This window comes from Episyrphus balteatus, chromosome 2, assembly GCF_945859705.1.
Source record: "Episyrphus balteatus chromosome 2, idEpiBalt1.1, whole genome shotgun sequence".
NCBI classification, from domain to species: Eukaryota; Metazoa; Arthropoda; class Insecta; order Diptera; family Syrphidae; genus Episyrphus; species Episyrphus balteatus.
This window is the reverse complement of record NC_079135.1, coordinates 34099190-34114833: the sequence shown is the minus strand read 5'-3', so window position 1 is coordinate 34114833 and position 15644 is coordinate 34099190. Positions and strand designations below refer to the sequence as shown.

General features: G+C 32.6%; 2 protein-coding genes across 2 annotated transcripts; one reads left to right on the top strand and one right to left on the bottom strand.

The window, feature by feature from the left end:
* Positions 1 to 856: 856 nt before the first annotated feature.
* LOC129910686 (protein Pixie) lies at positions 857 to 6425 on the bottom strand. The gene is made up of 6 exons (XM_055988156.1): positions 6294 to 6425; positions 5810 to 6023; positions 5142 to 5752; positions 4886 to 5081; positions 1122 to 1880; positions 857 to 1055 (listed from the first exon to the last, which is right to left on the bottom strand). Exons 2-6 carry the CDS (start codon positions 6020 to 6022, stop codon positions 999 to 1001), a joined length of 1836 nt encoding a protein of 611 aa, XP_055844131.1. The 5' UTR covers position 6023; positions 6294 to 6425; the 3' UTR covers positions 857 to 998.
* Positions 6426 to 8507: 2082 nt separating this feature from the next.
* LOC129910755 (signal recognition particle subunit SRP68) lies at positions 8508 to 15017 on the top strand. Its single transcript, XM_055988262.1, has 4 exons — positions 8508 to 8675; positions 8809 to 9056; positions 9114 to 9215; positions 13482 to 15017. The coding sequence occupies exons 1-4, from the start codon at positions 8579 to 8581 to the stop codon at positions 14835 to 14837; spliced, it is 1803 nt and encodes a 600-aa protein (XP_055844237.1). The 5' UTR covers positions 8508 to 8578; the 3' UTR covers positions 14838 to 15017.
* Positions 15018 to 15644: the final 627 nt, after the last annotated feature.

Below are 15644 nucleotides of genomic sequence, written 5' to 3'. Positions count from 1 at the left end.
AGTTTATTTTTAATTAGAAATGTGGAACTCAATACATATTTGCTAGGCATAATAATGAGGGAAACTTTGCGACATTTTGAAACTTCGAGATCGAGGGGAAATTGTATTCCTGGATTACCCCATTTAGCTTAGGTAACCATTGCAAAAAATAAAAAATAAAAAAGAAATCCCCTTTCATGTAATTCTTTGTTATCGCACTATGTTCAATGTTCATAGTATCAAGCGTAATTAAATTTAAAGGTTTTTATTTTTATCTTAATTGCCGACATAGGGGATTTTCATATTCAACTCAAATGGGTTTGAAAATAATTGGGTGCTTTTCTGAATAAAAGCATAAAAGGGGAATGTTTTCCTTCTCTCAAGCATGATGCTCAAAAGTTTTGGCAAACATATTTTCCTGTAAAATTTGCTCTAGAATTGTTTTCCTCAACCGATCTCACTTTTTGTACTAACAAAGATTTGAGGATTAAAGTTCTTGGCTTGGTTCTTGGTCAGCAAAAACGTAACGATCTTTGACGTAACACTTTTCGAACACCACATTAAAGGAAGCAAAGATCACCAAGTAAGAATTAAAAACAACTACATAAATTTCGGTTGGCACCCTTTCCTTTTAATATTTTTTTTATTATTTATTTTACTTTTTTTTATCTATCGTTGTTTTTATAAACAATTGTAAAGTATTTTTTAGTTATTTGTTTTGTTTTGTTGCTTTTGGTAATTTTACAAAAATCATGTAAGAATGTAAAAAAAAACTCGAATCTATATCAAACTAATTATCATCAAGATGACGATAAGAGCCGATATCTATATGAACCATTAGGGTGTAGTAGGTAGTAAAATATTTTTAAAAAATAAATTATTTAAAAAAAGAATCTTTTTTTTTTTTGAACATAATAGTAAGCAATTTTGTTTGTTTGTTGTTGTTGTTTGTCTTTGAAGCCACATTCATCATCTGGAAGCCAAGAATATGATTGGTAATCATGTGGATTTCTCCCCGTTTAGTTACTTTGATCATCCAAGAAGAAGAATTGTCCTGATCGTTTTTGATCAACATCCTGTGAATTAAAAAGGAAGAGAAATCATAAACAGAAAGTTGGTGTGAGAAGAAATCAAAAACATACCTTGACTGAATTATTCTTATTGATTCTAGGCCTAAAGTTATTCGGATCACGACGGAAAGTAATTCCCAACAGTTCCAAGAATCGATTCATGCCATTGAGTAGGGATTGTGGAGTAAATGCAGTTGTATTCACCGAAGGTTGACCCTCAAGTACAATCACACGATCAGCCAAGTAAGTTGCCATAATAAAATCGTGCTCAACAATAAAACCAGTCTTCTTGGCATGCAAAATGTAACGTTTGATAACTTTAGCTGCAACTAAACGCTGTTCGGAATCCAAATACGCAGATGGTTCATCGATAAGGTATACATCGGCGGGTTTTCCCAGGCACAGCACCAAGGCAACACGTTGCAATTCTCCTCCAGACAAGTTTTGCACCTCTTGGTCCATGATTTCTTCGATCTTCATTGGTTTCATAACATCAGCGATAAATTGTGGATGAACATAAGCATCTCGGATCTTTTCGTGCAATAGATAACGGACAGTTCCTTGGGATTTGGGTGAAATCTTTTGTGGTTTGTACGAAATATTAAGCACAGGGAGCTTTCCAGAACCCTCATCGGGTTCCAAATTGCCAGCTAACATTCGAATGAAGGTCGTCTTTCCGGTACCGTTTTCTCCCAGCAGCACAAGAATCTCAGAATCACTAAAGTGACCCTCTTGAACAGCCAGCCTGAATCCGCCCAAAGTCTTGGTCATCTTGGGATAGATGTAATGGTTCATTCGTTTGATTTCTTCTTCCGTTGCTGACTCGGAGACCTACAAATTCAGAGTAATTCAATTTCAATTTATTTAGCTTTCATTTTCAGTTAAATCTAATAAACAAAATTTGATATAAATATGTATGTAATATAATACTATATGTAATTAAATGTTGAAAAAAGAATACTATAAGAAACAATCTATAACTATAAAGTTAGTGTTGATTGATCAAACAAATAATTTTTAACTTAATGTAGATGTACACCTAAATAATTTAAAGAATCAACAGAATCGATTTTAAAACAGTTTTTGAAACAAAGATTAGAACCTTCAAAATTGTTTTTTCCACATATAAACTAATTTTTTTACAAACATATGAATGGTAGGAAACTTCGTAATCTTTTAAGGTGCATCCTGATGTCTTCAAATAAATCATTTTAGTTTTTTTTACTCATTATTAACTAGTGAATTGCAAACCAGACTGAGCGTTTGAAGGTCTTTATTTATCCTAACTATGCACTAGAAAACTATGTTGCCAGTATAAAGAGTTTATATAAATAAGAAACAATAATGGGCCTACTACAGATCCCTGTGAAGCTTAATTTTGTATAACAAGCGATCTATTAAAAACTCTATTAACAAGTACCTTTTGCTCTTTACCTACTAAATAATATTTAAACCACTCATAAATGGAACCCCGCAAAAACCGCATTATAAAGTTTGACCAATAGCAAATTATCGCGCACCATGTCGAACGCTTTGGTCATATCAAGAAAAAGTAATGTAAAAATTAGAGCATACTCTTAAAATAGCATTTACCGGATCTTAATCCAAACTGGTCAGCTTAAAAATGCTCATTTTGATCAAAAAAAAAAAGGGCAAGCATTCGTACTTTTATTAATTTTTCAAATAACTTTGAAAAAGTGGGAGGCAACAAGATTGGTCTGTAGTAGTCAAGTCACTAATATTTTTCTTGCGGTACAGCGGTTTAGGCGCTATATATCAAGTTATGCATTCGTACAAAAAAGTTGCACATTGCGATAATAGAGAATGCCAAAAAAGTGGTTCCCGGAAGTCCGTCTAACGGTACATAATATATACAGATTTTGGTAAAGTTGAAATTTTTCAAAAACGGTTCCAACGATTTTGTTAAAAAAAAAGTCATATGTATGCTAAGAGGTCTATCTTTTAATGAAAAAATCTTTTTTTTGAAAATCATTATTAACGGTAACTGCCTTAGAACCATTTTTTTTTTTTAAATCCCTCTGAAACTACTGATTCGATTTACACTAAACTTTTTGTAAAAAGCATTTTATATAATTTTAATATAAGTCAAAAATAAAATTTGGAAAAAAATAATTTTTGGATTTTTAAAAATAAATTTGAAACTTTTTTTTGAAAAATCAAATTTTCGAAAACCGGACATTGAATTTTTTTTTAAATGCATCTTAATAAAATAAATGAAAATGCATACTTGTTTTGGAGGGTAATTTGATTTCAGATGTTGTTTTATAATTTTGAAAAAAAAACATTTTAACATGTTTTTTAAATTTGTTTTGTAGGTATATACCTACAATAATTACATTTACTTAATTTATATATAAAAAGTCCTAAGAATTCTAGCAACTTGAACCCTAAGAGTAAGTTCGTACGACCCAGTTTTGCATTTTTTTTTTTCTATTACCTTTTTTAAAAAGATTAATTACTTCTGCACGTTTTTGCAAATTCTGAAATATACCACGTTCAACGCATATGTTAAAAATAAAGCTCAAAATATCAACAATTTTCCATGTAATTTTTTTCAAAAAATTTCCCGATGAGTAATGAGTAACGCGACCACGGGAAAGGCTCTAAGTCAGCTATACTCAACCTGCGGCACGGGAGCTTATAACTTTGGCCCGTGGGTTAGTTAAATAAATTCCTAAAATATCGCTTGATAATTTGGCAGGAGTTTCTTTAATAATAAACCGTAATACATCCGATGAAAAGCGATCGTTTCAAGATGAATGGAAAGCGGAATATTTTTTTGTCCCCAGCAAAGACCGTGAAAGTGATATTTAAAAAAATATATAATATTGCTCGTGATTTGAGCAAAAAACACAAATCTCACAACGAAAATCAATCGAAATTTTCTAGGACAAAATAACAAAATTTTTATATCGTTCCATATAAAGTATGTACCTAGTGGCAGGGGGTGCCAATAATACGTACATTAGGTTTGGGACATCAATCTATGTCACTGCCAATAATTGTACTCTTTATACTGCCAAAAATTATACCCCGTATCCGTTATAAGTTTCAGTTTGAAAAATTGAAAAAAAAAGAGCTCAAACGGATTGATATATTTGCTTAAAACTCGATACCTACAGACGATTTGTACGTGATTTCCAAGAGCAATTTTTTTTTTATTTTAATGTCTCCTTTTTAACGGATTCAAATTCAATTCAAAGTAAAAAAATGTTTGGGGGTGCCAACTGATAACCATTGAAGAATGTAGATAATGGAAGAGAATTTTTTGTTTTTATTATAAATAAATGAGGCTATTAGAACAATAGCCATAAAATTCAGTTTTAAGCCACGAGAGATTTTAGATCAGGGTTTTTTAAAACAACGATTTTTTGAGTGCCATCTATTTTTGAGTTTAGCTATCAGCAAAAATCTATTTTTGTATTAAAAAAGATATACATATTAAGAGACCAATTTTTTATGAATAGCTCTTTTTTCAAAAAAAAAAAAAAAAGTGGGTTACGCAACTATTGTTCTCATAGGTCATAGCCTAAAATAAGCTTTCAGTTGTAAAAAAAAGATTTTGTCTTATTTTTTGGAAAATTGAGTTTGGGTTTGTTCGTTTAGATTTGAAATTTTGTCCGCATATAGCGCCACAAAATTTGTTTTCATTTTGAAAACATATATTTTCCGTATAGGTGTAGAAAAAACTTTTTTAATTGTTTGGTTGCCATATAAAAACGACAAAAATGTTTTGTGACAGAAATTTTCGTTCCTTCGGGCCCCGTGTGCCCTTATGGTGAAGACGGCATTGGCTATAAGTCAAGACAACTTACCTTAAAAGTCAATGATTCAGTTCGGAATCTCATGTTTTCAGTTGGAACGAAACCGTCAAGGAAGATATTGATACCTTCTCGAACGGAGAAAGGCATAGTTACCACACCGTAGCATCCAGGAATTCCATACAAGCAACAAATAAAATCAGAAAGATAATCCAGCACAGACAAATCGTGCTCTACTACAATGATGAATCTGGAAAGGAAAACGAAAATTAAGTAAAAGTCAAATTGGGACTCATTTTCTTTATCTTACTTGTCGGCATGAATCAAACTGCGAATTGTAACAGCGGCGTTTAATCTCTGCTTTACATCCAAATACGACGAAGGTTCATCGAACATAAGAATGTCTCCGTTTTGGATACAAACGATGGCAATGGCAAAACGTTGCAATTCTCCTCCAGACAATGCAGCCACATCTCGATCCCGGATGTGAGTCAAATCCAACATTTTACAGATCTCATTTTGGTTCTTGAGCTCATCTTTACGATCGAGGAGTGCGGCAACACTGCCACGCACTGCCTTGGGAATCTGATCAACGTATTGAGGCTTAATCAAGGCCTTCAAATTGTCCTCAAGGATTTTGGTAAAGTAATTCTGCAATTCCGATCCACGGAAATAAGCAAGAATCTCTTGCCAATCTGGTGGGTCAACGTATCTTCCCAGATTTGGTTTCTGTTTACCGGCAAGGATCTTCAAAGCTGTCGACTTGCCGATACCATTTTGACCGACCAAACCGAGGACCTCGCCGGGACGGGGAATGGGCAAACGATGAAGTTTAAATGAATTCTTGGAATAACGATGCGTAGTGTGCTTCTCCAGATTACTGGGCACATTAATAATGGTAATAGCATCGAATGGACATTTCTGATTGAAGGATTTTCATAAAACTCTGTCAAGATTGTAAAAAAAATTGAAACTTACCTTCACACAAATACCGCAACCAATACAAAGTTCCTCAGACAGCGAGGCAATTTTCGATATGGGACTGACTTCAATACAAAGTTTACCCATACGGACGACGGGACAGGACTTTTTGCACTCCTGACGACATCGTTTTGGTTTGCATTTGTCATCGCTGACGATGGCAATACGCGTTTGTTTGTCGGTTTCTTCTTTTTCCTTGTTGCGAGACATTCTAAAACGAAAAATTTGCAAAATATTAGTCGTATGCAAGTGAAAGGGTGTGTGTTTTGGATGGAATTTTAATGCAACTGCCGCGTTGTTGGTTTTCCACTTTTTTTTTTTGACACCTCGGCAGTGGAGAAAGGTAACCTCACAACATGAAAGTTGTAAAATGATGAGTGTTTTTTTGTGTTATTTTATTAAGAAATTGAATATATTTTGATGAAATTTTGCACAGTTAGGAGATGAGTTTAATTTGGATATAAATTTATTTAATAATTACCTTGATTTTAATAATTTCTTTGATTAATTAAGGCGAACGCTTCGTGCGTGCCAGCCTTGAATTTATAAAAAAGAAATCGTCACAGAAATTTTGCATGCACTTTGAAGTTTTGACAGATGACAAGTAGTCGGAATGGGAAACTTGACGGCGTTTAATTACTTTTTGATGATGTTTTGATGTTCAGGTAATTAGTATATAATTATTAATAATATACCTAATTTAAGGTTCTGTTTACACTAAATTGAGGAAAATTTTAGATAAATGAGGTTTGTTTATTTGAATCATGAGGGGTATTCACGATCTGGTGCAACAGGTCTAGTAAAAGTGTAAAATTTTATTTTTTTACAATAGATCGTGAACGCACCTCTTCTTATCTATAGTAAATATTTAATGGAATCCATGATATGAATTATATCAGCTTCAAGGTATAACTACATTGGCTCAAAAAGTGAAAAAGTACAAAAGTGAAAATTTTAAAATGCATTTTTGTGTAGTTTTTCGGGCTGGAAAATTAAAACTAATGATGCAGAAAGCTTATTTTTTGGTCTAAAAAACAATTTGTATACTCTTTTTCACAAAACAATTGCGCTAGCCAGAAAAAAAATATTTTCACTTTTGTACTTTTTCAAAAAGTGGTGTATGTAGTTAAGCCTTCACTCTTTTTTTTTACGGAGTTGTCTTTCCACCGATGCTTCTTCTTTTTTTTCAATTTTTTTATAATTTCATTCTTTGTTGTGTTCGGGTTAATTTATTTTCACAAATTACATCAAAAGAAACAAAATAAAAAAGAATAAGAATAAAAAAGATAAACTGTTCATCATGGGCGAAACGCGACGGCGAGCTGCCATCTGTCAAAAAAATTTTACACCATTGTATTTTTATTTTGCAATAGGGTTAGGGTATAGCAAAAGTGCAAGACCATTGTAAAATTTCAATCCATATATTTTGTTGTTGTAGTGTTGCAAGATTTCACACTTTTGCACTTTTGCAATGATACAAGACCAGTTGCATCGGATCGTGAATACCCCTATGGTATAAGAGAAGGTATGATCATTAGAAAATAGTCTGTATCGAGAACTGTCAAAAACTTAAGAATGACTTCTTAAGTTTTTGACAGCTGCCCATTGAAATTGTTGTTGTAAACAAATTTGTCTTTGAAATTGTTGTTGCTTTTGACTTTGCCAAATTAAACGTCAAAAACTTATTACATTTTGTAAAATGGCGACTCTAATGATCATACCTTGTCTTTTATACCATGTATTTGAATTGAAGATTGGATGATAAGCTTTTGCACAGTACGCTACTGAAGCGAAACGAAAAATTTGTTAAGGCTTAAAGCCTGGTATGCTGCTGAAGCGAAAAGAAATTTTCCATACAAAATTTCGTTAAAGAAATCCTGAACGGAGAATTTCGCTGTGTTGACGATTTTTTTCACTTTGAATTAATTATTTCTTGCTTTAAAAATTATTTTCTGTTGATTTTTCTTGATTTTAAATTAATTTTGAATTTTTTTATTTTGACTTTGACAGAATACTCGATGATATTTTTTCGTTAGCATTTTCGTTGTCAACTTTGGAGACTTGACGATTTTTCATTTCACGTCAGCAGCGTACTAGGCTTAACGAAAAAATATAATCGAGTATTCTGTCATAGTCAAAATAAAAAAATTATGCAGAAAGCTTATTTTTTGGCCTAAAAAACAGTTTGTATAGTCTTTATCACAAAACAATTGAGATAGCCAGAAAAAAAATCGTTTCACTTTTTTACTTTTTCAAAAAGTGGTGTATGTATTTTAGCCTTTAGAAATGAAAATACCGTCAACACTGCTCTTGGAGTCAAGAAAAATGCACAGGACAGTAAAAAGTAAGTGACAAATGAGTGAATACTCTCCAATTTTTCGCTAGAGCTGCGTACTGAAAAACGAAAAGCAAACCGAAATTTTTCGTTCAAGATTTCATTGTGCTATTTTTGTATTAAAAACTGCTTCAGCTGCGTACTAGGCTTTACTAGATAATTTTTATCATTAAAAAAATAGTTGAATGAAAATTCTGACTTAATTTAAATCCAGTGTGTTAACCTCCTTATTATTTTCTATCATTCACTAGAGCTGCTTTGTATGAAAACCACAATATTCGAATTTCGAACTCAAATGTCAAAAATTTCACCTGACATTTCAAATTTGACATTTAAGTTCGAAAATAAATCGATGACGTTTTGATTTTACTTCTGAAATATTTTTCTTCCTCTGCCAACAAAACACGAATTTTTCATCGTCTTTTAAAAAAATGGTTGAAGACACAAATGTACAAGAAAATACTGAAAGTTCAGTTGAAAATGAACAAACAACTATCCCAGAAGCACCTAAAGTTTTCACTTTGGAGAGTATCCTTTTTAAAAAAAGAAAACAAAAGTCGTCTGGGATCTAGCCCAGTCTAACCTCGTTTTCACTTTCACACATTCATTTTTTTCATATTTTTTGTTCTTTTCCTTAATTCTCTTTGCAAATTAAATGTAGTTCTTCACATGATCAAGGATTCTCAACAACAGCATGGTCTGCGTCATGGAGATTTCCAACGTTATCGTGGTTATTGCACCAGACGCATCCGCCGTCTCAGGAAAGCATTGAAATTCCCACAGGGAGACAAGAGACACTTCAAGCGTCGTGATGTGACTGTTGCCAACTTGACTGGGAAACATGCTGACGAAAAGTACATTCATATTCCATTGATATCCGCTGAGCGTGCTTGGGCTTATGCCATGCAGGTAAGTCAATGAATTCTTTTCTTGTCTTTCCTAACCGATTCTCAAATTCAATGATAGCTTCGTCAAGAATCCAACACAGAAGTAAGAAAGAAGTTCCATCTGGTGAACAAGCTACGCAGAGCTTGTTTCTATGCCCTCCAGCTGCAGGAACTGTGCAATGTAAGTTCTAACCCTTCCAACAAATAGCTTATTATCAAAAGTTGATTGGAACGGATTTTCCTAACAGACTGAGAGACTGTAAATTTACATATTTACTTTTATTTTTAAACCTTTTTTCTTAAAGGACACTAACAACGAAAATGAAATATTGAAAATTCACTACTGTTTTCAACTTAAGACAAGGACTTAAAATAGTTGAACAGATATCAACTCCAGAATTTCCGAAAACATTGAAGTGAATAACTTCGACAGTTTTAAATAGGGTTTACTCGTTTCTGCTCAAGTAGAGAGCTCGTCTTAGATGGCAAGAAGCTGTTTCCTAAAAAGCTTTTGGTAGTTCAATACTTTCATAATTAAGCCTATACTCTGTCCGATAAAAATTGGCAGTACAGGCCTTATGGGAGAGCTTTTTCAAAATCAGTGGGACCTAACGACCACGGTTGCCGGAGTGGGTAGGATCCTACCAAACTGGGTAGGTTTTTTTTACCTTGGGTAGGTTGGTAGGTTTGAAGTCAATTTGGTAGGTTTTTCCAAGTTCTTTCTCTAAAATAATTTTATTTTTAATAATTGACAAAAAAAAATTGTAATTATGTCAAATCTACCCAAAATATTTGTGCCAAACAAATGTGCCCATCTAAACCGAGAGTAATAATATTAAGTAGTGTATGTAAACGCAGTATCCTCATTGTTGGTGTCTGAACTCATCCATTTTCATGTTTTGTGTTGACACTTACTTCACATTCTTGATTAGTGATTTCTACAAAATGGCATTACAATTTTATTTTGAAAGTTTTTTTCCAAAAAATTATTTATAAAAAATTGTTTTTTTAAAAAACGGCTCTAACGATTTTGAAATTTTTTTTTCTAAAAATGCACGTTTGTATATCAATAAAAAATTGCATACTTGTTTTGGAGGGCAATTTAATTTCAGATTTTATTTTATTTTTTTAAACGAATTTTATTTTTTTTTCCAAATTTCTATATAAAAAGTCTTAAAAATTTAAGCAACTTTAACTCCAAGAGCAAGTTCGTGCATTTTATTTTTTTAAACAAGAATTTATTCTCTTAAAATCGAAAATTTTCGTTGGGTAGGTTTTTCTTTGAATTGGTAGGTTTTTTTGGAAAATTTGGTAGGAAATTTTTTATGCGAGTGGCAACCGTGCTAACGACTGCCAAAACCAAAAAGCAATTCACGAAAAAAATGCCCCTGAAACACACAAGAAAACCACAGACGCGCCATGGCATTGTTGTTGTAATTTCTTTACTAAGCGAAGTACACCCTCCTATGACCGATCTGCCACACGATCTGTGGCAGAATGAAACTCAATGATAAAACTTTTTTATAAAAAGTATTTACAATACATAAGAGTTACCATTGGTAAACTTCCTTCATAAACTACTCCTTTTTCTATTATTTTTCTGAAAGAGCTGTCAGGATTAATGCTTTTTGAAGCTTTTAAAATGAAAAAAAGCATTATGTGTTGTCGTGGTGTTGGTGGCTGTTTGTTTTTTATTTTGTGTATGAACGAAAACAGTTAATGTCAACATTTTGACATGCATTTTAATATTTCAACAGCAAAATAGTTTACCCTTGCTTGGGGTCGGACTGTGTTTTAAATGAGTGAATTTTTTGTTTTTTTATTTTGGTGTTAAACGAAAAATTAATTTTTTTTTTCGTTTTTGTGAAATTTTACCGATAAAATGGTAACGCTGGTACCTTTTCGAAACATTTTTTTCGGATAATACGGCATCGCTGTGTGAGCTTTTTTATGTGATAGACATATCCAGAAGGCGTGAAGCAGAGTGAGATGCAAATGTCCTATCTTCCCTGTACTGCCAATTTTTATCGGACAGAGTATAGTACATGCTTGTGAAGCAAGTGAATTCATACAATTTGTTTTTTTGTTTTCAATTTTCAAATTAATTTTGTTTGAAAAATATATAGGGGGAGTAGATTCAAGAGTGAAAAAGATTCCCGTAAATTTTGAACGTGAACTACTTCACATCTTGAAACAAAACTCTTCAATTTTTTTTTCACAACGAAGGTTCACAAGAACGTTCACGGGTGAGCAAAAAAAAAAAAAAATGTATGGATTCACTTCACGACTTACTTCACAAGTATGTACTGTACTAGGCTTTAAATATCAAGCTCATTTTTCTTTTCACTTAATAAATGCCTTTTTTGCCTTTCATTTGATTTTTATTTGGCTTTTTTGAATTTTTTAGGTCATAAAAATCCTTTCCCTGGTCATGTCTAAATAAGTGTTTGAGTGTTAACTCTAAAGTGTTTGAGTTTTATAATGTCATTTTAAAATCGAGATCTTGTGTTCCATATTGGTACGATTATCAAATTAAGACCTTTATAATCGTAGAAATAAATGTTGGTCAAAATATAAGCTGTCTCAATGTGAAACCGATTTCAAAAATTTTTGTGATGCGAGAGATAACATATATAAGTATCTAGAATATATATACAAAAGGTGCAAAGAGATCAAAAAATTAATCCGAAATATTTTGGAAATTTTAAATATTAAAAGAAAGTCTAGTCCTTATCCATCTGTTCTTAAGTCAGGTGATATGTCTAGTCATGACCCGCGTGTGATTACGCAACTATTTCTTTCAAAGCGCCTTAAACTGTGGTACTACAACCTGTTATAAATTTTGATCGATATACTCGATATTTGTGTGTTATCGATGATATCGATAAACTGTCGAAGTTTAACCAACACTAAATTAACAGTTAAATTAATTTTTAATGGGAAATATGCAATGTATTTGTGCAAAAGAGAATAAAAACAGCGAAAAAAACGATAAACAATGTAAAAAATTTCGATTTTTTTTTAATTTAAAAAAAAAAGATCACTAAATTTTCAAATAAATTTTTCAAAATTGTTTATAATGTCTTTCTACTGGTAGCAAATAACGTTTGAGCAGAATAATTAGCAATATAAACATTGTTTTTGATTGCAAAATGACTAAAAACAGTGGAAAATTCTCAAAATAATTGAAAAAACTTTCAAAACAAATTTTGTTCGAAGTCGCACCGATAAATCAAAAAACTAATGACGCAAATCGATTTCTCGGGTTCGAAATAGGACGAAACAGTCAATCGCGCACCTGTTTCAAAAAATTTTTTCAAAAAACTTGCACAGTGTAATGATAAAAATTTTTTTCGAATTTAAGCTTTTTTCATTTTTTGCATTTTCCGAGAACATGTACTATGGTATACTAATGTAAATTTATGTTTACACCATCAGAAAGTAGAGATTTTAACGAACAAATTACCCACCGATTTTTTGAAAAAAACTGATATTTTGACACGTGAATTTTCGATTGAAAATCAGCGTGTTTTTTTTGATATTAAGTCAAAATACGGTTAAAAAATTAATATTTTAAATCAAATAAATTACTGTGTATTTGAGACATAATAAGGTAGGTTTTCACCAAATTTCGTAGAAAAAAAACATCTTTTTGAAAAAGATAAAAATAAAAAGCCAAAAACTCGGTGTTTTGAATTTTTCATATAAATTTTGAGGTTATGTGAAAAATTGTTAAAACGTAAGTTTTAAACCCTTTTTTACCTACAATTTTGCCCCACAACTTTTTTCCATAGAACTTGTAGTTTTGCCGGAAATCGAGATATACCATTTTTTACCATTAAAAACTCAACCCACCCACTTCCCGAACTCGCCCGTAATTAATTTTTCCTTTAATTTTTATCATATTCACCTCCTTTTCCAATGGGTTTCATCCTACTATGATTTTTTCTTACTTTTTAATGTTTTTGAAGGCTTCGACACTGGTCTATTAATTATTCCAGGCTATTATTTGCATATTTCTGTGTTTCTTTGTTAAGTCTATCAATGTCGCGAACCAACACGGTTTTACAAAAGGCCGATCTACTAGTGACTTTTCTTATGAAGTTTGCCGAAAACTGTATTGATTCGTTTAAAACTAAGAAACAGTTAGACTGCATTTTCACAGATTTTTTAAAGGCGTTTGATAAATTCTCAGATCGAATTTTATTAAAGAAGTTAAGAGAATTTAACGAAAATTTTGTAACTTGGCTTCAATAATATTTTCTGAACGAAACTTCAATGACCAATCAGTTAAATTTTAAATCAATACTTTAATTTTAATTCGATACTTTAATTTTTAATTTTATTATTAAAAAAAACCTATGTGTACATTTTAATAATGCTTGTAATTAAAGCTAGTATTTAGTTTTGTTAAATAAATAAATAAATTAAATCTGTCTTCCTTTAGAGCGACTCATTTGATGCCAGGACTAAGCTGGAATGTGAAGCCTACGTCGCATGGATGCATGGAACTCTGCATTTTGAGTTGTCATTGTGGAAGACAGCTGGCGAGCACTTCAAGAAGGCTCAAGTCGTCTATGAGAATCTCGCCCAGGCTCTGCCTGAAGACGAGCAGGCACTCTACAAGGCCAAGGTCGATGAGTTGACCCCATCGCTGCGCTACTGCGCCTACAACATTGGCGACGGAACTTCTATGGATGATTTGTTGGAAATGCGTGCCAAGGGACTCCTCGAAAACCTCGACCATCTTGTGAATCAAACCAAGAACGAGAGCAGTGAGGGATTGCAAACCATTGAGTGGCGCAGTCGTAAGGTTACAGTTCGTCCTGAAAAGGTGCGTTTGTTCCTATTAAGTGTCCAGGAGCTGGACAAGAGTCTCGAGAAGGCTAAGACTCCCGAGGCTAAGATTGAACTCATCGAAAACACTCTCATGGATTGCAAGGACGCTATCACAGCCGTCAAAGAGGAGATCAAACAAGATCCCAAACTGCGGTCGGTCACTACTGGCCAGACAGTCACTGGAATTCAATATCTCTTGGCTTATCTGTCGTACATTCGGCTAAGTCGCACTTTGGAGCGGAATATGTGTCTTGTTGAACAGGCCAGGTCGAGCTTTGAAGACCCTAACCAAGCCAAACCCAAGACTAACACCGAGGGAAAACGCGTACGTCCACAGGACCTCACTAGACTGTTTGAGATTATCCTCCAGAACATTACAGAAATGCAGCAAATCTCTGGAATGGAAGATGATTCCAAGTATCAGAAAGAAATCGAGAGTCTTGCTTTGGGATTCAAGGCATTCCGTTGCTACTACATTGCCCTCACCTTAGTCGACATGAAGAAATGGAAAGAAGCCGTGGCTCTCTACGAACGTTCCATGAAATATGCCTCCGAAGCCATGAAGTCCAACCCACCCAAACAATACAATTTGAGTGCCGATTTGCCAAAACTGATTTCCACCATCGATGGATGTAAATTCTCTGCTCATGCATACAGTGTCCTTGAGGATGATAATTCTGAGGATTCCATTTTCACATCGAAAGCACAGAAATCAACGAAACCTCTATACGAACGTTTGTCCCAGTACAAGGAAGATCAATCGCTAAATACAAAGAATCCAAATGTATTCAAGTTGACTCCAGAAATGCAACCTATTCCATGCAAACCTTTATTCTTCGATTTGGCGTTGAATTATGTAGAATTGCCATCTTTGGATGATAAATTGGCATCACCTGGCAAAAAGGGTGCCGCATCGATTTCTGGGTTTGTCAAGGGATTCCTTGGTTGGGGTGGCAATAAGTAAAGGACAGAATGAAAGGAAAATTCTTTGGATCAATTCGATAATCCAAAGAATTGGATGGAATTGGTATTTTTTTAAATAATTATTTTTTTCGTTTAAAATTTGTATTTTAATATTTTCATCAAAAAGATTTTGCATTGTTGCAATTTATAGAAATAAAAGTCAATGCATTTAAAAGAAGTACGTAAAGAGTTTTTGTGTTTTACTTATTTTTGTTGTCATTTTGTTGATTTTTTTTTTCTGGAAGCATAGGAAAAAATGCATCGGAAATAAAAGGAGGAATTTAAATTTTCCGATGGATTGCATCGTCACCTAACTAGGTCGTAGTCGTAGGTATTATGTCGACAAAACATACATACATTTCTGATATAACGAATAATCAGTTAGGAAAACATATCAATTTTCAAATAAAAATTGAACAACTTCTTAAATGAATCTGAGTTTTTGATTTCTTAGTGTAGATAAAGATTTTTAAGAAAATTAATGTAAGGAATTTTTACAAATAATTAAAAAAACTGGTAAGCCATTATATGCATAGCAATAAATAATGAAACTAAACAAAATCTTCAAACAATTGCAATTATATTTTCGAAAAAAATCATTTAAAAAAAAGAAATTTTTTTAAATTCAAAAATTTGTGTTTTTTTATATTTTGCATAATAAATTTCGTTGAAATAGAACTAGTTGTTTAGGAGAAACTTAAAACGTTTCCTTGTGGGATTTTGTCTTGATCTTGTCATCTTGTAGCAGTACTTTGTAATTATTTAACTTTATACTTAATGAAAATATTTATATATTTTAGTATTGTTT

Coding starts and splice junctions, on each gene's coding strand:
- LOC129910686 (XM_055988156.1), bottom strand. CDS start 6,022: ATGTCTCGCAACAAGGAAAAAGAAGAAACCGACAAACAAACGCGTATT. Junction 5,082..5,141: donor AGTTTGATTCATGCCGACAA/GTAAGATAAAGA, acceptor TTTCCTTTCCAG/ATTCATCATTGTAGTAGAGC. Junction 1,056..1,121: donor ATAAGAATAATTCAGTCAAG/GTATGTTTTTGA, acceptor TTTAATTCACAG/GATGTTGATCAAAAACGATC.
- LOC129910755 (XM_055988262.1), top strand. CDS start 8,579: ATGGTTGAAGACACAAATGTACAAGAAAATACTGAAAGTTCAGTTGAA. Junction 8,676..8,808: donor TAAAGTTTTCACTTTGGAGA/GTATCCTTTTTA, acceptor AATTAAATGTAG/TTCTTCACATGATCAAGGAT. Junction 9,057..9,113: donor CTTGGGCTTATGCCATGCAG/GTAAGTCAATGA, acceptor ATTCAATGATAG/CTTCGTCAAGAATCCAACAC.